The 23498-nt window shown below is 40.7% G+C and overlaps 2 protein-coding genes across 4 annotated transcripts in view; one reads left to right on the top strand and one right to left on the bottom strand.

The window, feature by feature from the left end:
- Window positions 1-7689: 7689 nt before the first annotated feature.
- Window positions 7690-14270, bottom strand: qdpra (quinoid dihydropteridine reductase a). Its single transcript, XM_088372037.1, has 7 exons — window positions 14070-14270; window positions 13860-13952; window positions 13171-13267; window positions 11924-12064; window positions 10600-10708; window positions 8906-8989; window positions 7690-8049 (listed from the first exon to the last, which is right to left on the bottom strand). Exons 1-7 carry the CDS (start codon window positions 14151-14153, stop codon window positions 7947-7949), a joined length of 711 nt encoding a protein of 236 aa, XP_088228163.1. The 5' UTR covers window positions 14154-14270; the 3' UTR covers window positions 7690-7946.
- fstl5 (follistatin-like 5) overlaps window positions 13701-23498 on the top strand; it is a 76246-nt gene continuing 66448 nt past the window's right edge. Inside the window, exons 1-4 of one of the 3 annotated variants that reach the window (XM_088372025.1) lie at window positions 13701-14261; window positions 15027-15187; window positions 17282-17368; window positions 22426-22566. The gene's annotated coding sequence lies outside the window, so the exon portion shown is untranslated. Of the gene's footprint in view, window positions 14262-15026; window positions 15188-17281; window positions 17369-22425; window positions 22821-23498 lie in introns of all 3 variants that reach the window. The other 2 variants (XM_088372015.1, XM_088372008.1) reach the window with 2 other exon arrangements.

The following is a 23498-nucleotide window of genomic DNA, read 5'->3' as shown; positions in this document are numbered from 1 at the left end:
AATGCTTTTACACACTGTGAGCTTGATTGTTCTTCTATGGTCTGCCACCTACGTAAATAGTAGCCACTCCAGCCCCAAGTTACCGTCATCCATTGAAAATAAGTGTAATCTTTACACAGGTATAAAGTCAGATTTTTCTAAATTAAAAAAGGCTCAACGTTAGAAATAAATGGTTTAATCTTTCGCAAATAAAACTTATAGACTATGTAATGCTACGTTTTAATAAAAAAAATAGCTGCAATTTTACATGAATAGTTGTTTCAGAGATTAATATTGCTACACAAATAGAGAAAATTATCTTATTGGAAAAAAATCTCATAAAATACGGTATAAAGCTTTCATTGTTGTTAAACAAAAGTGGAGTTGTTACCAAAACAATATTTATTGAAAAAAGTAGTAAAATTATGAAACTAAGTAGAATTTCTTTTGAAGGAAAAACGATAGTCGTAAGAGAATAAAATCATTATGTTACAAGTAAAAATTGCAATATTCTGACGAGATACCGTCTGACAAAATAAAAGCCGCATCTGCAAAATGTACAGGGCAGGGATGAACCCAGTGGAGGCTTTTCACCTAAACTGTCACATATTAACAGTTTTCAATTGAATTTTAGGTGCATTACAAAAATACATGTAGGCGGCCATGTTTCTAAAGGGCCAACGACGATGTTTCAATCCATGTTGAACCAGCGCATGCATATCCTTTTAGTGACCCAGGATGTAAATGAGGAACACGTGTGTATGTGTGTGTGGGCGGCCGGTGTGTGTGGGTAGGGTGGGGTAAAGTGGGGGATGGAGGGGGGGTAATGTTTTGGGAGACGGTTTCCACAGCGACCAGAGTCTTAATAAGGGAACCCCATTGTCTGTTTTATGGTTTGGGGCCTCATTTTTTTAAACGGGCGTTGTACACAGACAGCCATATTGATTGACAGGAGAGTGAAAGACAGACAGGAGGACAGATGTGCTGCAGCGGAGAAGTGCATGCGTGTGCGTAATCTGTCCTAAGAGGCGACTGCGCTGCTCTCAAGAGGATTAACTTGGTCAGATCCTGTTGACTGTATGGAAAGTCTCTATTTGGACACAGAGTTGATTTCGCCTATTGTTACATAGTCTACCCCCTCCCCATACAACCCCCCCAGCACTGACCTGGATTTGACTGGCTACTGCCCGCCGCAGTTTCCGCCCACACTGGCTCTGAGGCTCAGGTTGTTGTGTCTTTTTGCTGAGATGGGGGGAAAAATACCAGCAAGACTACAGACAACATTCTGTAACAACACTGGAATACACTGAAAGCAGTTGTTGGCCGTGTACAATAATTACTGAGATTTATGGAAATAATTAGGATACATTTGTATTTTTACACAGAAGTAGACAATGCGACCCGGCATTTGGGGCAAAAGCGGTAGTACCCCACTAGATTTCGCGAATGGCGCTCTGGTTCTCTCTCTCTCTCTCTCTCTCTCTCTCTCTCTCTCTCTCTCTCTCTCTCTCTCTCTCTCTCTCTCTCTCTCTCTCTCTCTTCCTTACTCTCTCTCTCTCTCACTATCTCTCTCTCTCTCTCTCTCTCTCTCTCTCTCTCTCTCTCTCTCTCTCTCTCTCTCTCTCTCTCTCTCTCTCTTTATATATATATATATATATATATATATATATATATATATATATATATATATATATATATATATATATATATATATATATATATCATATGTATTGGCCCGAATATAAGGTGTTTTTTGCATTGAAATAAGACTGAAAAAGTGGCGGTCGTCTTACATTCGGGGTCGAGACATTATACCCATTCACAACGCTAGATGGCGCCAAATATCTTTAAAACGAACGCTGAACTTAACTCCGCAGGTCAAAGCAAACCCCTGTCACGAAGAATAAAAATAAAAATAACGGTAGCAGTTCGCATTATTTATATTGCAATGTTTTTTCTTATTCAGATTTGTTTCACGACTACAGTTACAGTTAGACTTCACTTTGATGGTGAATGCAGTTATTGCAATTTTGTTGTTTTATCACAGTAGATTTACATTTCAAAAACCAGAAGCTATTCATTTACAAATGCGAATACACTTTAGTTACATATTTAAATGTTCAGATATTAAGATGTGATAGTCTTTGCATGATTTGAATGAGGCAAAATAGCATGCTTTTTCTCTCCAATATATTGTTATAATCATTTGTTTCAGATGTACTGTAATTGTTTTCTGTATAAAAATTACATTTGGTGTTCAAAAATTCTTTTTTCAAACTTGAGTCTCGAAAAAGAGGGGGTCGTCTTATAATCAGGGGCGTCTTATATTCGGGCCAATACAGTATGCACACGCACACACACACATATATACATATATATACATAAATACACATATATAGTAACAAGAGACTAACAACGGACTAACAAGAGAAAACATCATGAAAATAATCGTTTCGTTATAAGAAAAAAAAGTGTGCGTGTTTGTGTGTACTGTTTTTTGTAAATTTGTAAGAGAAAAAACCAAGAATTTTACAAGAAATATGTGGCATTTTCTTTGAGAAAAGTTACGCATATTCATTTTTGGGGAGTAAAGGATTTGAATTTTACAATCCGTCGTTGAATTTTTTTAGAAAAAGTCAGACTTTTACAAGCAGTGATATTTAGAAGTAGTACAAAGTTGTTAAGTTGCAAGAAAAAGGAGCAACATTTCCTGAAAATAGCTATTTTTTCCTAAAAGAAAAGCTATCAACTTGAGAGAAAAAAATATTTTTTAGGGGGAAAACAACATTACGTGACTGTTTTCTACTAAAGACGTGCTGGATAAGAAAATCCCAGTCATTTCCTCAACTCACAATTTTACAAAATTTTACAAATCTCCTGAACCACCAAACTGACCTTTTGCTTCTTGTTGTGCATGAAATGCTGTGCATGCTTTGCGAGGCGCTCTTAACAAGAGGGAACAAGAAGCTGATAGATTTCTTTCTCTCTTTTCACACGGGTCAGATGTGATTAGGTGGGTCGTATGTGATGTCCTCCCCCTTCCTCCCAACACTGCCGTTTAGCCCCTACTCTCCTTCCCCCCTTGCCACGATATAACGAGTCCATTATGGTTCCCTTCCTCCTTTCTCTTGGACCTGGACTAAGAAAGTATAAGAACGCTGCGAGGAGGAGAAGCTGGTCTAGGGCCGAGGAGTAAGGTCATGTATAGTGCCCATAGCCTGAGGCCCATTGGGGGGGTGGGGGTCTTCCAAGCTGGCTTACTCCTGGCTGATGTAGCGAGGTCATGAAGAAAAGGGCGATAATTCCAACCTTTTCCATTGTTTTTTGTAACCTACTGTTTAAACTGTAGCATTCAATTAGAAACAATTCAAATAAGTCATTGAGAGGCAACTGAGATGTGGTTGCACAAGTGTGCACACCCTCTTAGCCAGTAGGAAGCCCAGTGGGGCTTGACTCAAGGTGAACCCTTTGACATAGCAGTCAATGTTAGCACAAACTGAGCGTGGTTTGAAGTTAAACGTGGTTGCTTTAGTTTTGAAGAAAATAGATTACTATCTTCCAAACTGCTGCTTGTTGAGAAGTGAACTCAAGTCACTACCATTACACTTGTATCTCCAAGTCTTGCGAAGCAAAAACAATCGGTCGAACGGTAGGTTCTATCTTGAAAAACTCTCAAGGTACCACTTTCCAAGAGGCCACATGACGGGAGCAAAGGAATACTTTTGTTTGAATGAAGCACTTCAACTCACTTTAGTAAACCCTTGGCATCAAGATCTGAACAGAAACACCAATTAGGTAAGTTCAAACAAAGAGCAGGGAAAAAATATGAAATTATTTAAAAAAAAAGGCAAATAAAGCCTTTACCCATCTGCAGTTGAGTAACCAAAGGCCCCTTTGCCATCTTTTGTTTTGAAGCAGTGCACACACAGCTGCGACTGACACAAATAAGTATTTAAAAAATATAAATTTTCTAGTAGAGTGAAACTTTTGGTTGCATGCATGAAGACGCTCAGCTTGCACCAAAGGGCGAGGTTGAGGGGCTCCTCCTCCTCCTCAGTACATTATTTATTCATTCACATGGATTCTCTCTCGCACTCCACATCTCATGCTGCCTTGAACTTGAGAGACTCCCAACCTGATGTTGCCTTTCTTGGAGAAGGGGAGTCGAAGGGGGGGGGGGGGGGGGGTGTGGGGGGGGGGGCATATTCAACATCCACACCGACCTTGCACTGCCAGTCGCTGGCTTCAGGGCCGCTTAATTAAATCACAAACTTATCACTCGAATTTTTAATTACGTTGCCGCCACGGCATGGCTACAGTACACTTGACTTGAAGCTTTTGTGCCATCTGGAGGTCAATAAGAGTATTAACTACCCCCCCCCCCCCCCCCCACACACACACAAAATGCAAACAATACTGTATGTAGTAGCCAAAGGACACTGATTAAAAGGCGTGTCCCAAAACCTTAGTCCAAATGGTGTACAGTACTTGAGTAAATTTCTTTTTATAGGAACTTTTTATTTACTCAACTGCAGATGGTACCAAGGGTTGATCACGCATTCTGAATTATTTCCATGAATTCTTTCATTTAGAAGGAATCGTATAATATATCAAATAAAAGGACATTTTCCATCCATCCATCCATCCATCCATCCATCCATCCATCCATCCATCCATCCATCCATCCATCCATCCATCCATCCATCCATCCATCCATCCATCCATCCATCCATCCATCCATCCATCCATCCATCCATCCATCCATCCATCCATCCATCCATCCATCCATCCATCCATCCATCTATCAATAACAATAATAATGGATTACACTATGATCATAGCCATGTCTAACATATTTAACATACTATATTTGTGACCTGCCATCTTTTTCTGTCTTTTGGGAGGCTGGGTGGGTTTGTGCACAAAAGGCCCTAAGCATAACAATAGCAATAAGCTATGGTTTCATATTTTGAGACTGACTCTTGTTGACCAATAATCAGTTCCCCATAATCAATAGTCTTCATAGGGGGGAGGCTAAATATTCTCATGAACTTCCAATCAAGCATGGGGCAAAACTGGTTGTCATGTTTTATGTTGAGGCAGTGTTTACAGAAGCGAATGTTGTAATCTAATGTGTTACTTGTAGTTTAACTTTCAAAACAAAGTAATCTTAAAAGTATGTCATTTTAAATAGCACGAAAGCAACATACATTTCCAAGCTAAGTGTGGCAATGCTGATCGCCGAACATCACTGTCATTTTTTCCTTAATATGTTCACAAAAACTTGGATTGAGACTATGTTGAGTTGACCACAACATGAAAAACAGCATAGAAGAAGAGGAAGACTGCCAGGAAGCCAAGAGGCAGGTGGGGGTTCCTGGGCTTGGGTGGGGGGGTGACTTACTCTCACGCAACACATGTGGCGTCTGGTCCTCAGGAGGCAGAGAGGTCCTTCCCCTGCAAGCTCAGGTTACACACGAACTGCCACCGCCGAGGAATAACCACAACCATCTGGCTTCACCTCGATGGCTTCCACATGTAGGGTACCTCCTTGTCACACACGCACACACGTACACACACACACAAAACATCATTTGACGCAAACAGACAAAAAGCACAAATGATCATTGAAGAAGTCCTTAACATTTTTTACATTTTGGAAGGCTTTTCAGAGCAAGCAGCAATATGTCAAACTTTTTGCTGCTTTGTGCAAAGGCGCCTTGATACAGAAATAACCGTCGCTGTGCTGTATGTGGGATAATGGAATGTACGCAGAAAGTTTGTGTGCGTGTATGTTTTTCAACTTCAAAGTTACCGTGGACCCCCGCTATTCAGGGGGGGGATACAGATGGGGTCAGCCTACGAAAACCCAAAATCTGTGTGTAATTGACAAGCAGTATTTGGATAAAAAAATGCAGGGACACTTGGAATTGTGAACCTGGGATTCGCATATAATCGCAATCATTTTAAGTACAACATTTTTCTTTTGGGGACTTAGATGTTTGTATCTTCATGGAAAATGCATATTGACTGCATTTCTCAATTTTTTTGCAAGCTTTAATGCTTTTTGAGAATAGAATAAACTCCAGTGCCTCTGTAACCAACACCTCCAGTCTCACCACATTGATTGGAGTCTAGGTTGGCTGACTCCAATTAGTACTTGGAGAAGTCGGCCGTTCTTGGGAGTTCACATACTTTTTCCACCTTGCACATGGTGGGTCCAATAAGAACATAAATGATCAGTTTCAGGAGCCTGTATATTTATGTGACTTCAAAAAGATGAGATAATATTTTATGAGCAATTTATACAGAAATCCAGGTAATTACACAGGGTCCACACAACTTTTCTAGCAACCGTATGCTGATTGGTTGTATCATATGTGCGGAAATCGTTGTCAGATCAGAGCTGACGAGGAAACAATGCAAACATAGGAACAACAACGCACCCAGTGCCAAGTGTAGTCACATATATGCACACACAATGGAAGGTTTTAATCAACAAATACACCTCAGGGAAATGGCTGGGGGGGCAGGGCCATTTGTTTTGGGGTTATAGTGGTTGACGCACACAATGAATCACAAGCGGGCTGCCCAAAACTGAGAGCCTTGACCCCCCCGGTGCCAATAATGCTAAGTGTGAAACGCAATCTCCCATATATGCTTTCATGGAAGTGTCTGATGAAAACGGGTCACATTCATATTTTCTCATGTTGATGTTTTGTTTTGACTTTGTGCATTGTTTCATTGGGACAATAATAAAAACAAAAAATGGGCACAGAGGTAACAAGGTAACATGATGTGGTCAATGTGTTTTATTAACAGTTGTTGCCTTATTTTTGAGTTATATTTACAAATAAAAAATGATGAGTTACCTTAAAATGTAAACAAAAGGGGACTTTCTCCAAGTTTTGTATATTATTGTCATTTATCTCCTTTTTTGAAGAGGAAAAACACCACTTTTGGACGCAGCTCTGGCTCATTATTTAATCCAATTGGTGTTACTTATTTGACCTTTGAGTACACAGCGTCCCCTTCCACACAGACACCACACTGCCATAAAATCCCAGGGTCAAATTCATCGCCCCACCATTCCGTGTCTGTGACATACAGGCAGAACTGACTCACTGGGTGCAGCAGCAAGGCATCATGGGAGAAGGCGCTCACGCCTGTGAATGATCCCGCCACCTCGAATAAATACATATCAGCTTCTCCGGGGAGCCGGGCCCCGCTTTTGCTTCTTCCTATTAATCCTCAGCGGCGGTGATTTATCGCGGCGAGCTTGTCAACAGCCACGCGTGCGCTCCCACGGCAGGCAGCCTGAGGAACAGCAGAGTTTAACACTGCGCCTGTTTATGAGCATTCGCCTCCCTACTCTGCTGCTGCTGAATATACGATCTGCTGTTGTGCACACAAGTGAAAACAGGCCCGTTGGAATAATCTATTGGTCATGCAATGGATGCAAGCGAGCATTTGCATTCGCCAAGGTGAGAGGGAGGCGAGCTCAGAGCAGTGTGTAAATTATTTTTATGCCCAAACACATAGCCGTGCATGTAGGCATGACTCTTGTTAAACACTGCCATCTGGTGGATGCTACGTTTTTTTAAGTTGTTGGGTTCCTAAAAATGTGCTGTATGACACGAATTAATTAAGTGGCTCTCATTATGTGTACTTAATGTTTTGGCCCATCATGTTTTCACACCAAAACCCACCTTTGAACATCACAATGGTTCTTTTATTATATATTTTTTAATCACGTTTTTGACAGGCAGCCATTGCCTAACAGCAAGAGTAACATGCACAGGTAGATGGCGCTGTTATCCTTCATGTAACACTGACCTCTTTACCCCTCCCCCCTTTCCTTCAGACTCCATCATCTCCTGATCCTCCTCTCTATCTCCTCTCCATCCTTATCTTCCATTCTCCCTCGATGACAATGTTGCCACTGCTGCGGTCCGTCTCCCTGTCCTCTATGGCGCCGCCACGGCCTCAGTTTTGCCGCCGGAGGTGAGCAGCTGCATGAGGCTGCCAGACGCCGGCCTGTCGACGTCCGTGGCCCACTTGAAGAATGTTCTGAAGTGGGAAAAAGATGTGAGAAAAGGTTAAAACATGGCTGCAAACACCAACAGTGGATTTTGTATCATGGTGAAATCTCCACACACATTCATAGGGACCAGTGGGGTTGTGAAACATTTATTCCCCATGGGAGGTAATGGAAATCTATAATAACTAGCATTATAAGCTCTCATATATGCTTAAAAATAAATCACTGTCACTGTAATATATTATAGATGAGAATACATAACCAATGTTTAAATTGATTCCTTTTGATTTTAGCACTTTTGGATTATTTCCAAGCCCCATGCAAAACTCACAACTGGACATTATTGCTGTTCTTGAGAAATGATCATGACAGGAGGCTTAATGCAAACTCTTTCAGAGCGGACAACCGCACCATGTGAGAAATTATGACACATGTTCATCACATGCAAGGTCATCGTGCTAATAAAAAATAAAAAAAAGATAGAATGCTCGAAACGATCACTTTTCATTTCCCCCGCCGGGCAGATTCTTTTCTATTATCGACCCTCATCCAGTCTCAATCTAATCCCCCCGATAATCCCATGAGGTTTTTCACAGGTCTGGGATCTGTCGAAATGCATCTGTATTTGTTCTCATTTCAAAATAACTCCCAGTAGGAAATAATGTCATTGTGTTAAAAAAAAAATCAAGAAAAATGAAAAATTATTAACATAATACCTTAATTACCGTTCTCACTGTATCTAAAATCATATTTTAATTTACTCGACCTTCATACATGTGTAAAAAAGGAGGTTAAACACTACAGAATAAAATGTCTACTGTACCATAATTAATAGATATTTATAATGAGTGATAGGTTAGTGGTATTATAATAACTCATACTCACTCTGCAACGTATTCAAGAGGTGTCCATGAGCCAAAATCAGCATCTGGCATGAACTTCCTGTTCATGGGCGTATCCAAGGTAACCCTGTTGTGAAACGGAGGCAGATGACAATCAGGAGCTGGGCGAGCAGCAGCAGAAGTGTCTGGGTCTGACTCAAAGCATCATCATGTGCAAATACAAATGTTAGAAAACATGTCTGGTGGCGAAAAACTATGAAAACATACAAAGAAATACAAACAAAAATAATCTAATATTAGAAAAAATATATTCTGACATGAATACATTTGTTAAATGTTTTTAATTGACAAAAACTATAAAACGAATGTTTTAAAATTTGAATTTAGCTTCCCCGCCCAATAATAATAATACTATAATAGCTGAGCTTTATTTAGGTTTAATTAGAGGCACTGTAGTTTGTGGCAGGTTAGCTGACTGGAATTTAAAATGAGTTGAAATGGGATAGGTTAGAGCTGAACGCAGCCAACATCCCTGGTTACGACTAAGGATTTCATTTGTGTTTTTTTACTTCAAATGAGTTAAGCATGTCAGGTCACAATGGTGGACCGTGTGTTGCAATGATTTATCTTAGTCTTATTTTTTATGTCACAAAACTCTTGCATTTCAACAGGGGTGTGTAGACTTGAAGACTATGAACCAATACAGGAATCGAAAAGTTTTTTGTCCTGTGCGGTTTTGCCTCTTGACAACTAAGAGGCAACCCGAATATCAGAAATCTCTTTCTATACAACTCACACAATAATGAGACAAAAAGAATATATCACCTTTGTAGTGGTAGAATTGAGGATCAATTGAGGACTGCAATGTGCAGGTGTGCCTAATGTTGTGGCCATGGAGGAACAGAAAAAGCTGCCGCACAAGAAACCACATGCTTGCCTTATAGTACCAGGAGGCATCGGTCATGTGATCGAAAGTTGGTGCGTGGAGATGAAAAGTGGCAGACATGCAAGTCATTGGGCTAATGCAAAACACGTGTGACAGCTCCCCCTCAGCACACTGCCGCTGCGGTGGAAGGTGCAACCAAATGCAAGATAGAAAGACGATAAGACAAAAAGAGATTCTAGATTGCCATGATGGTGCAACAGGACACAACCATTCAGCTAAAACAGGCCCACCAGAGATCTGCCATTTGCGTCCTAATTTATGATGATTGTCTGCTGCTTATCTTCGCTTGGCTGTTTATCTGTCCGTCTGTGACGCATGTACAACATGGCTAATCACAGCACAGCAGTGTCTGTCTTTGCAAATGTTCAAATAAAAGAAAGAAAATGGCATGTTCATTTAATGCCATAAAAATACATTTGAGTTATGTTTAATTCATATCATATACTTTTCAAGATCATATGATCTGAATTTGACACCATTATGGAATAATACCAGTAGAACAATGTGAGCGGTACATGACAATTGACACTAATGAAACAAAAAAAGCTCAACTTCATCTATATTAGGGACTGTTTCCATGCCTTGGTAGTTGCTGCTTTTTTTTTGGTTAACAGATTTCAAGTGTGTTCCACAGTTAACAAATTAGGTTGATACACCTAGGTTAGGTTGACTATGGGGGTGCAGAGGCTATGAGCTCGACAGCAACTACTTCTTTGGTAAGTCAATGATAAGTAAGTGTAAAAAACAAGGTTGGCACGACAACCTGCGAAACATAGCAATTGAGGACTTACGGCAAAATGGCCACGGCAGCAGCGCCGGAAGGCATCCCGCTGTTTTTGCCTGCCAGGCTCCGACATAGCTGGTGCACAGCAGCCTTGGCCATCCCGTAGCCCATCATGCCTTGGGGTCAAAAAAGGAAATAGGTGGGGGGGGGGGGACAAAAGTAGCTGGATGAGAATGTTTTCTAGCTGCAGCATCTGGCTGCACTAAAGTAGTGGCTTTGCAAAGAATTACAAGAATTCCCGTCTGGCACGGACACGCCAATAAAGAATGGACCAATGAGAACGAGGGGAGTTTTCCTCCATACGTCTTACCAACGTGAAGCCAAGCTAGAACGGATGCAACGGACTTGAGGTCTCCCTGGGAGCGCGGACTTCTGCCACTATCAGACAGGGTGCAGATTCAATCTCCTTGCTTTATTGACGATGACCTAATGAGCTCGTTTGTTTTTACAGTACAATCTGTTTTAATGGCCAATAGCGTAATGGTGTCCAATGTGTCACTAAAGTGACAGGGGAGTCTGGTTGTCAGAGTGCAGAAAAGTATTTGACTACAGAATACATATTTTTAAACACAATCTTACTTTTCAGACGCTATGTAAACAATGTAGTCAAGGCTAGGAGAATTTATCTTCAACTCTATGAGGGTTAATCATTAATGTGTATTTTATCGATAATTTCAATGCTATATTAATTACACTATTTTAGTTTTACACTTAACATTATACTCCGTAACTATAGTTCTGTATCAGGTAACCTGATTTGTCTTAATTGCTGCAATTGTGCCTTTTCCTGAAAATAATTTCTTTTGGCTTCTTACTGGCTAAAACATTCTGAGCTTCAATTTGAGCTCCACTTGACAGTCCTTGCTCGTGGGCACAGAGTAATTTTTATGCTATATTTTTCATGTATACAATATTTCAATAACTTCAGTTCAAAAGTTCAAAAGATTATTCTATACATTCCAAAAGTTTGCAGCAGAGTCTCCCCACATGAACTCCAGCCTGCTACTTTCTAAATATTGACTCGGCCTCCCTTTGCCAGTGATCGAAGCGAAGCGATTGGGTCGTGGCCAGGTCAGCGTGCCGGCTGATGGACAAACGGGCGTATCAGAGCATTGACTTTCTGTTTACGAAGCAAGGAATTGTCCATTTCTTCTCCCTTGCTCAGATCCATTTTATCGGCACATCTTCCGATAGGAGAGTCGATTCCCTACAGTGCTTTCTATTATACGCATCATCTGTATTGACAGGCCGGGGGACAACACGCACAGATCAATAGACTCACGTGGATGAGAATGGGTAAACACACACAAACACACAAAAGTAGACCTCACCTCCGGTTCCTGACAGAGCGGCTTTGGCCCCTGCCAAAGTTAACAGACCTCCTGGCTTCAGGTGCACGGCCGCCAGGTGGCTGGAGATGGTGGAGGTCCACACACTCTGTTTCCACATTAGATCTGTGTTTTTGTACATGTCTGAAGTGGGAAGAAAAAAAACACACAAATATGATGCCATCATAACAGACACAATATCTCAAAGGTGTGTCCAAGGGAAATATTTGTATTTTAGAAGCGCGGTCCCAGGAAGATGGAAGAAATATCCGCCGACACCGGTTTCATTAATGGAAATTGGGTCAACATGTCTATTCTAATAGCACATGCAATACAATAAAAATTTATTTACTATATGCCACATTTCACAACAGATGTAGCTGTCAACACAAAGACAGTGAAAACGTACACAAAAAAGTCTGAAGACCCAAGGCCCGAAATTCAAAGTTGGCCATTTTGATTTAAAGTAGCCATTTTGGGGTGACTTCCGTGGGCTCATGCTTTGCCAAACTACTATGAGGTAATTGATCCAAATGAGTCAAAATTGTAAGAAACAATCCAGGACAGATATGTGAAGCTAAATTACCAAGCTTTTTAAGCCTATGCCAGCAAATGTAGACGGGAAATGTCACCAAAGTTTGATGATCCCTTCCACTATTTGCCAGGTAAAAATGCATCGCTGTTTGCAAACGCACGTCGTAGTCAGACGTGCTCGCTCACGCGAGCTTGCCGAGCGGCATTTAGAAAATATACGGTTGAGTGGACCTCCTGCAAGGGAGTGCATGCGTCAATATTTCTTTATGTTCTGACGTCAAAGACTCAATGTAAACAGTAACATGTGGAGCAAGTAGAGCCAAAAAAAAAAAAATGTAGAACAGGCGCGCCTTGGCCAGTGCTAGTATCTTCCTGGTGGTGCCTGTAATTCTACAACAAGGTGAAATTTTGCAAAATGAAGTGTTTTGATATATTAATAGGGCGCCCAGAGGATGGTTGTTGTCGTTGCTAGCCCATGTCAGAGCTTCTTTAAAAGTCTTGCTGGGTCTCCATAGTGCTTGCCCACCCGTCAAGTGTGATTAATTTGCAGTAATTCTTAACCAAAATTCATCACAGATTTGTTTTTAAGACACCTAGGATCCACATTTAATTCTGGGGAAATGTACTTCAGTACTTTAACATGTACGAAAACTGACAAAAATTCTGAACCAGATTTTATTTGGATTCAGTTTTGCTTGTACAAAGCAACCTCTTACCTTTGGAACTGCAGTTTCCTCCTGCCCATCCACCAGCGACGCACAAAATGGCGTCCACCTTCTGCTCTCCAAGCAGGCGCGCCACATCTGATGTGACCTAAGAATAAATCAGTGTTCTATTTTTTAATCTGTTGAGACATCAAAAACACATTATGCTCTCCAGGGCTAGACAGGGGGAGATTAGTAACATTTTTTTTGTAAATCTGTGTCAGCTGATGACGCTGGGTCACAAGGCATCTTATCAACAAAGGATGTTTTTCAAAGCAGTGAATTCACCATTTGACTTGTTCACATGCAAATGTTAGCAGTAATGGACATTACTACTTATTCTAGTTTTATATACTGTACTACCATTCATTAAGAACAATTGAGGGATTGCCTTTTTGCTGTATTTGACCAAACAAATAGCCTGATCAGGCGAGTTAAAAAAAACAAAAAAAAAAACAACACACGCACGCTCCTCTCATGAACGCAACAAACGACCAGAAAAAAAAATTCTTAAATTCTCCAGGTAACGTGAACGCAACGCCTCCCGGTAACTCGAACGCAACCACGGCAGCTCGACTCTCCCACACAAACTAATAGGATGTTACCATTTACGATTAATTTAATATTTTCAGTAGAAGTTTATGAAATGTATAGATGCATAAACTAAAAGAATCGTCTCTTCGCTGTCTGTCATCACCCACCTGGCCAGCCTGCTCGCAGAAGGAGTCTGTCAACTTGACAATGACGTTTTCGTTAGCGTCCTCGTTAGCACCCATGTCGATATTGGCAACCCACTAAGTTAGAAGAGGAGGAAACATTTGCAAATTGATTTGAACTCGGTGAACCGGGGGCTAGCTGTATAGTTAGCCGCGTTAGCGTGTTCTGCTAGCAACTCATTCACTGGCACTCACCCATCCTTTGGATTTGAAATGCTGGACACACTTGGAACCCAGCGCGCCTCTCCCACCGTAAACTATCACTTTATTAGCAGCCATGCGTCTACCTGGTGGAGTAGCCAAGGAGTGAGCCGGGGGAGAGGCAGGCAGCTGGCGAAGAGGGAAAGCAGAAAGAGGAGAGGAGGCGGCTCCCTTGGACGGCAACAGGTTGGTGGAGCAGAATTGACGATGCGTTCAAGACACACTGTTACTTTTGCTTTCGTCCGCTTTACGATTACCATGTATGCACGCACAAGTGGTTTTATATCAATTATAGTAATCAAATGATAAGAGAAAAAAGATTATACGGTGCTTAACTGTTGCCGAGTAGCAATCCAGAAAGATCAAGTTGTAGTTTAAAGATACCACCTCAGGAAAAGGACGTAAAATAACATATCTCCCAAACTGAGCAAATGGGGGCCTTGGCCACACTACGCGTGGCCTCCTGGATGGTAATTTTTATGCTAAAGAGCCCTTTGCACTGGAAACAAAATCACAGAAAATGATTATTTTGTTGCTGTTTTCAACCCCGTTGTTGTTGCGTAGTGGATCTTTGATACACGCATTAAAACCCCATCCATCCATCCATCCATTCTTAACATTGCTCATCCTGTTGTCCAGGGTTGGGAAGGGTGGGGGGTGCTGGAGCCTATCCTAGCTCACGATAGGCGGAAAACATTAAAATGTATTTAAAAAAAAAATCGAATATATTAAGAGCATTTACTACTAATTTGGAAGTGTGCAGTCTTATGTAGCCCACAAGTAGCACTGATGCAAAATTGTTGCCCCTGAAAAGAGGTAAAAATTAATTATCAAGCGATGATTCGAGTAGATATCATTTACTTGAGTGGTACCAAGTAGCAATTCAACAAAATAAAGTGGTTCGTAAAATAGTTTGCATCTGTAAAAGAATTGGGTTGTTTTCTCTTCCAGAACAGATGAGCACTAAGTAGGTGTGTTCAATCCAGAAACGAGACACTCATTAATGCAAGTCTGCTGGCTGCACCGGAAGGAGGCACATGGGTGACACGAGTGACACGTTGACACCCAGCCTGTCAACAAACATGAAGTTGCCTTGCTGCAGCCCACAACAGGTACCCCAAGTTTCCATTAATGAGGACAGCGGCAGACTGCTTGTCATGCCCCTGGTCGTAGGAGTGGTGACACCTGTCGCAACATTAGGTACACTTGCACAGTGTAATGAGATCCATCACAAGACCGCTGTCAAAAAAAGATCAGTCTTTTGTTTGTTACTATGGCTTTAGAACATTGGTGTCAAATTCATTTTCTTTGCATGACACATATGGTAGTTATGTTTTTTTCTTTTTCAGAGGGCCGTATGAAAAACATACCGTATCGGTGATAGAAAGGTTTTGATTCATTTTTAGTAAATACGGAGCTGATATTGGCAATGGCAAGATCTGGTATTGGTCTGATGCTAGGTAAACACGGAGAGGACCGTGTTTAATTGTGGATAGTTCTCCCAATACTTTATTCCATGGCATACACGTGACATCGCTTTAAATGGATTTTTTCTTTGCAGCTCTTTAAATGGGTTAACCTTAGTGAACACTAGATGTCCTCATGGGTCTTTACTAAAAGTCTTTGCCAGTAGGAAAAGCAAAGTCCTGAACACGTCAGAGACGCTGCTTTCACAAACAAGCATGTTTGATGTGGGCTCAAGCGACAAGATTAATTGTTATGCATAATATATATCAGGACCCTATTAAATCAGCATCATTTTTAAAAGAGTTTTTTTAAAGGATTAATTTGGGGCATTCGTTGATGTGACAACACAATTTCGAAGCCTGATCATGCCATTAATTAGAAATAATGTACCAGTAGTGTAGATGTTTGGAAATGATTAGTACTTGTGACTTATGTCCGTAATGTGGAAAAAGCGTTGGCGAATAAGTTACATTTCCTTGATAAAATCAAAAATAGATACAGCTGCTCCAAAGATGATGTCAGACAGTCTTCTGGATAAACAACCCTGTCCCAAAATTCGTCAGAAGTGTGACTCAAAAACAATCACAGCATTTGAAATTGATTAGGCTTGATTCAAAACCAATGACACCACAACGATCACACCCATAAACCGGTGTTAGAGGTGTCTTTCAAATCCAACAACGTCTTTGGCAGAGCTACAAAACCATGGCTTCAATTTACTGTCAGAAGCGAAATTTGAAACCAATAACATCTTTGGCATAAATCCGGGAGCAATAGATACGTACACTCCGTAAGAAAAAAAAAATACTGGTCCTTACGTTAATTTTCAAAAATCCTTTTCTGAGTCACTTTGAATCTGAGTCATCCTCGAATCATCAGTCCCACTTTGAGTGAACAAGTGGTTTGATTGGCTCATTGTGGTCATATAGTTGTCCCGAATATAGATGGGTCCAGTCTGTTACAGCAACCAATATGAGGATGCACGCACATATTTAATCTGTAACAGCAAATGGCTACAAATAAGACCTTGAATAGGTCCAGACCGCAGACCACCATTTGAATATACCCAGGACTATGACCCTGACCGAAAAAGAGATTTGAAACCACAGACTTTAGCATAGACTACACCTCAACCCAGAATTTCTGTCAGAAGTGGGACTCAAAACCCAGCAACACCTTCAGTAAAGATTACGGCCCTACAAATATGAGTGAACGTGAGCCTGTTTCGATTAGTAAGCCGCTCCCCAAGGTGTTGGTCACAGGAGGGTGCCATTGTGATTAAATGGAGATTGGCGGTAAGTTGCAGGTAATCAGCAGCATCTGCGCGGGTGACTATTGGGGTCTTGCTTTTTCCTGCGTGTGCAAGGAAACAATAAAAAAAAACTAATTTGCAAAGGATCAAGAATTGGAATTGTTCCAGGTTCCCGTGAGGCGGCACCCCTGATCCCAGAGAGAAAGTAATGTCTATGCCTTAACACAGCCTGGTGAATAAAATAAAATAAAATAAAATAAAATAAAATAAAATAAAATAAAATAAAATAAATACAATGCGCTAACTCTAAAGACCCTCACTCTAACCAGTCTGACTCTGAACCCCTACCCTTTGAAAATGCTTGACTCACACATGTAATGAAGGATCAGAGAGAAAGTGAGTGAAATGCTGAAAGACAACTATGAGTTTGCTGACGTGTTTTAAAGACTTCTTCTACTTTTGAGTGTTTTTTCTTTTCATTCTTCAGAAAGCGTTTGCTCAACTCTGTCGAGGCAGGTTGGCAGTGGGACGACTGATCCTCGGTATTAGAAATAGAAAGAAAGACATTTTTCTGGTAAGACAATGTTCCATCTTCTAATATATGTTGAAAAAAACCTTGACATTTTCAAGTATAAACAAAAGATATCTGATGCAATAAGTGCTGAATGCTTGTTTTATTTCTCCGAATGTTGTCCTATTGAACCAAATGCCAGTATGTAAATAGAAAAAATGACACTGCCAACAATCTTTGATGGTTGACCATGAAGCTTTATACAAATTCTGCTTTTATCCTGGATAGTTTTCAACAACTCTTAGCACCTTCACCTTGAATTCTAACTTGTTGTAATATGTAACTTGAACACAAACTCAACACAAACTAGAGCTGCAAGTGGCTATAAAAGGGTCCTAACAATTCTAGTCACTTTGGGGTACTGGCAAATTGGTGCAGGCACAAAGGACAATAACCCTCGAAAATAGAAAAGGTTTTGCCAGGCCTGATGTGTGTGCAAAGTTTGATGAGTTTTCGCCCAGTTTTTCTTTGCAGACAGCACGTCGCCACGGCAACAGCGTGACACTATAGAAAGGATTCTGTAAGTTTTCACCTCAAACATGTTTAGATGAAACACCCGAGTTTAAGATGGTTGGAAAAGTTTTCTAAAAGGAGTTTGCTCAAATATGACCTTTCTAAAAGGCCCCAAATGATTCCAAAGTCAACCTCCCAAAGTACCCATATATTAACCACCCTTACCACTCCAACCCATCGCCCCAACCTTCACAGACCTTAATCATAACTATTCTGGTCTTCTCCAAAGCCAAATAGTTCGACACTATTGGCATTTCATGGTATAAAAGATAATGTAACCTAATGCTCTGAGTTCTCACTGGAGTTGTGTTGTCTTATGTTCTTTTGTTGTTACACATCAACATGACTTTCCAGTTTAGGAATTATGGAACTATATTAGTTTAAAAATGGGCATCCCAATATCTCATCCTGAACTGCATCATCAAGACATTTCTTCTCTGTCACACGTCTAAATGTCAATATTTACACAACACTCTCTGAAAACAACATTAGCGCAACCTGCGCCAGCCCACCGGGGATTGCTAATACAAACCGGATGAGGCTTGTCATCACGCAGTCATTTGCTATGAAAGATAACCCTCGCCCTCAGGCCCCCCGCTGAGGCAAAGTCCGTGCCGAAGCTGCCATGTTCGTTTGCTTTGCATAATGAGATCTGATGGCAATATGGACAGAATGCAGGCATGCATATCAATGCTAGTTGGAAAGGGCCGCTGAGACGGTGCTCCAGTGCCGGGGATAATCCCGATGTGTCACCATTAGCTCTCAGACGTGCCAGCATTAACGATATTAGTTTAAAAAATATAAATAAAATACATAATTACAATATGCTGTACAAATTTAACTCCAGCACTATCCCCGATCGTAACGACCGCAACGGTAATTTAACGTAACCTTAATCCGAAACCCTCCAATAACAAGCCACACCACATTTCAATTGATTTCTTAATTCTGTACACCCATTCCTAATCCGACAAGGGGTGTAACAAAAAACAATTTGAATTGGAAAGTCGGGTTTGATTTGACAAATCCAAACATTACATTTTCAAATCATTGCACCCTTTAATCGTATCTTGTATTGAGAATCGTATCGAATCATCTTATGTGGGGTTGCAGAAGCAAATCCTACCCTTTCAACTCATAACTACTTTAAGATCATTGTAATCTGAACAACCCTAACTTTATCCCTAACCACCCATCTTTAATTCTATTCATCCTAACCGGTCTTCCCCAACTACCATAACTAATGAATAAAATCCATTTATTATTTTAGCCGTCTTTATTTGACTTTATGTTCCAGTACTTTGAATGCAACTGTGTTGGTTTTTAAAGTGCTCCATTAATAAAGTTGAGTTGAATTGAGTTAGCTAGCTAGCTACGCCCACATCCCACACATGCATCTTAACATCAAGAGTACCATCAGAAATTTCATGCTAATGTCCACAACACCTTGATCATCATCCAGTGCCAACGCTACAGTTAGCAGAGCTCATTAAATTTTCACCCCCTGTTGACTTTTTTTTCCAAAATAACCCTCATCGTGTCTTAAAGCAAAGTTTCTCTTTGGGTTTGTTTCTCTCCCGCTGTGATCAGTCCAAGTACACTCCCTTCGGGAAACACCGTCCTGTATGACTAAGCGCACTTCACAAGGTTACAGTGCTCATTTTTCCAACATGGATCAGCGTTGAAGTGCGTTGTGCTTTTGTCCTTCTGGAAGAAGTTTTTGATCGCAGTCAGGGGTAGCTCAGATGTTCACTTTTAATCACAGCAAAGTTCAATCAAAAAATGTAACTTTCATCAGCTTCATTCTTTAGTGTGTGCTGGCCTACGTAAATCTGTGAAGCTTTTCACTCAAATTTCAATCCCTATTTGGAAACCGTAAACCTGTCTCTAAGTCTTACCACGATAGGCCAACTTTGGAAATTACTATTATATAAATCTTTATTTTGAACTATAACCATGACCCAGGTTTATGCCCTTAATTTGAAACCCTAACCCTTGTTTGAAACACTAACCCTTTCTTTAAATTCTTCTTGAAACCCAATTTCTGAATGATTTAAAGGCTGACCCATATTTGGAACCTCAACTCAGATTTAAGACCTGATTTACAAAGCCTAACCCTGTTTTGATACTCTACTTTGGAAACCATAAATAATATGAGACCCTTTTCACTGTTTAAAACCTTAATCTATGCTTGAAACACATTTTTAAACACGTAAACAGAAGGTTTCAAAACCTAACTTAAAACGTAAACCCTGCCTTGAAACCCAACTTCAAAAGGCTAATCTTGACTCAGAAACCTATCTTGAAACCCTATTTTGAAACTCTAACCCTGGATGAAAACCTTAATCCTGACACCTTTAGATAGGCTGAAAATAACTCATTTAAAATCCTAATCCTTCCTTGAAGCCCCAATTCTAGAGTTACACCCTGACCTATGACCCCAACTTTGTCCTGAAAGCCTTCCTCTGCCGTGAAACCAAAACCCCTTGGTTGAAACGCTAACCTTGCCACAGCAGGCTTGTAATGCTAATTTGTGTAATGACTTTGGCACGCATGTTAAGTGAAAAGCAGTGTACACCATTGTAGCCAAATTTCGTTTTCAGAACTTTGGGGCATGAATGGAGTGGTGCTTGATATGAGAGCACAGACAAAGGCTTTCAGATCAATGGCTGCTGCATTATGGATGCCCTGGTGAGTTATTCCATTAGAGTTGACTTCTCACTCATCCACAAAGAAGGAAACACTCTCAAATGCAAAATACTCAGCCGCATTGGAACATTTCAGTGGAAGAAACTAAAGTATATTTAGAGACACACCAAAGAGCTGAGATTGAAAGTCACAACAGCTGAAAACGTAACCCTTTCTTGAAACCATAACCCGACGTTCTAATCCTGTCTTCAAATCCTAATTTGAATTTCGCAATTTCAATCTGAAATGTGTTTACTTTGAAACACTAGCCTTGGCCATGAAACCTTAATTTGAAACCCTAAAGCTTTCTTTTTTGAGACACATAATTTAAAAACCCACCTTGACGCACTTATTCTGGTTTAGAACTCTACACCTGTTTTGAAACCTTACTTTGACACCATAGCTCGAAACCTGGACTTTGTCTTGGAACCCTTTCTTGGACCCTCAATCCAGTGTAAAATCATGCTTTAAACCCATATCTAGAAAACATAACCTTGTCTTGAAACAAAGACTTCAAACTCTAATCCTGTCTTGAAACCCTCATTTGAAATATTACTTAAAGCCTAATCCGGCCTTCAGATTCTACATGTCTTGAAATCCTAGTTTGAAAACATAAACCTCATTTGAAACCCTCACCTTATCTTGAATCTATGACCAAAACCGTTATTTCTTTCTTCTCATCCTTACAGTGAATTTTGAATTCTTAAACTTGCCTTGAATTTAGTCTTAAAACTAACCAGATACAAAACCGCAATTTAAAACCTTACCTTTTATCCCTACTCTGTTTTAAAATCCTAATCCTGGCTATGATGAACCCGGGATTGGCTCGGTCCTTTTTGGAACCAGCTCTGTCTTAACTCTTCCACCCAATTTGGGTTAGATTTGACCCAGCAGTTTTAACAGAACCCTGTCTTGAAACAACCTTCTTTAAACACTATGGATTTAAATCGTAATAAAAGGTGACATGCAAGACTGCTCACAGAAAAATCTTCAACACTCACCTACACACATGCACGCACGCACACGCACTTACACACACACATGCACTAAATGTCAGCGTCAACTTTGCATAACATCTCCTCCAATTAGCATTCGGTACATTAATGCTTCACTTGATGAATTGGCAACGTGTGACATGTACTTGCCGTTGGTTTATAAGCCCAGATGCCACCGCGCCATCTTCTTCACACGTGCAGGGAATGTCAAGGGAGCTTCTTCTCCTGTTCCTCCTCTTCTGTGTTTGTCCTACACCAGCTGCATTCATTTGTGAAGAAGCGCATACAACAATAGCCAGTCTGTCAGCCACTTGTTTTCTACATAGGTGAATTTTAAGATGTTTTTTTTTTGGACTTTATTCTCATTGCATTGAATTTTTCCACTACATCACAGATATCAAACTTAAGGCCCAGGAGCCAGATCCGGCCCACTGTAGCATTATTTTGAAAGCAAATCATGTCAACTTCCGTGATCATTGTTAAAATCTGGACAACATTTTTAATTTGGGATTTGTAATAAATATTAACATTGAGATTTTGCAATATTCTTGTGACCATTTTTACAGTAATTGGAACAATAATTGACAAACGATTATGTCTGATTTCAAAATTAGCAGTACACCTCTGGGGGAAGCCGTAACTACAAAGTGCCCTGCAATAAAAGTGTTCGATACCCCTGTGCTAACATTTTTAGTGTGAGCCTGCCTACTTTTATTCTCACTGGCTCAATTTGTAGACACAATTTACTATTTTGCGTGCACTTCACATTTATTTTGTGGCTACCATCTAATTTATTTCAAGTCATGTTTGGGGCTATGTGATTTTCAGCCAATAATCCAACTGTTTCATTTCTTTCTCTCGCAGCATCCCGCTCAAGGACAGTTTGCCTGATCCGCTTGTGTCGCCTACTCCGGATTGGCTCCTGTTCCCCTCATCCCTCCCTTCCTCCCTCTCCCCGCGTGACTCGGCGCAAACCCGCCGGTGGGGGTGTGCACGCGAGCGGAGGTGAGCTCGCCGTCTCCCTATTCGCTGGGGCACACGCGAGCAGTGCGCGGCCAAGGTGAGATCACACAACCGTGCTGCTTCTCGTTGGGAGCTGTCCATCCACTACTACGCTACACGGATCTCCGTTACACCGCACTGTTACTGGGAATTACCGGTTGGATTGTTGCAAGCGCTCACTTGCATTTCTTTTTGAATTTTGCGCGTGTGGATTATTATTTGTTTTTAATTTTCCACGCGTGGATACACACACACAGGTAAAAGACATGTTTTTTTGTGTGTTTTTTTTACTAGTTTGCAGTCTCAGAAGTGAGTTATAGCTGTGTCAAATAATCGGACACGTCTGATATATGTGGAACCTCTGCCTTCATTTATCAACCAAATACTTTGTACGTGTCTGTGTGTGATGGTGATGGTGGGGGTGGGTAGGGGCTATAATCCTTGAGTGACACCGTTTTGGCGCACAGGAATTAAGACTTTTGTTTTTATCTTGTTTGGGGGGGGTAATGTCTTCTGTGTGTGTTTGTGTCAGTGCGTGTGCGCATACATGTGCATGAGTGTGTTTGAAGGGGTCACTTGATTGTTTTGATGATGTCGCTCTGGGAGTGTTTTAATCATTGCAGCAGATGGTAGTTGAAGTCTGTGTGTGTGTGCGTGTGCGTGCGTGTGTGTGCGTGTGTGTGTGTGTGTGTGTGTGTGGTTTAAAGCAGATTAACTTCTCATAGACAACATAAACCCTGAGTCCTACTGGGGTCATAATGAACTATATACAGTGGTGCCTGGAGATATAAGATTAATTTGGTTCGTGACTATGCTTGTAACATAAAAATTCAGATCTCAAATCATCTTTCCTATTGAATTGAATAGAGATGTTATTAATCTGTTTCGGTACCCCCAAAAATCAACTTTGTAATTTTTTTTGTTTGTTTTAAGAA

Source organism: Syngnathus floridae, chromosome 1 (assembly GCF_059516105.1).
Source record: "Syngnathus floridae isolate MCC-2025c chromosome 1, RoL_Sflo_1.0, whole genome shotgun sequence".
NCBI lineage: Eukaryota > Metazoa > Chordata > Actinopteri > Syngnathiformes > Syngnathidae > Syngnathus > Syngnathus floridae.
This window is presented reverse-complemented; position numbering and strand designations above follow the sequence as displayed.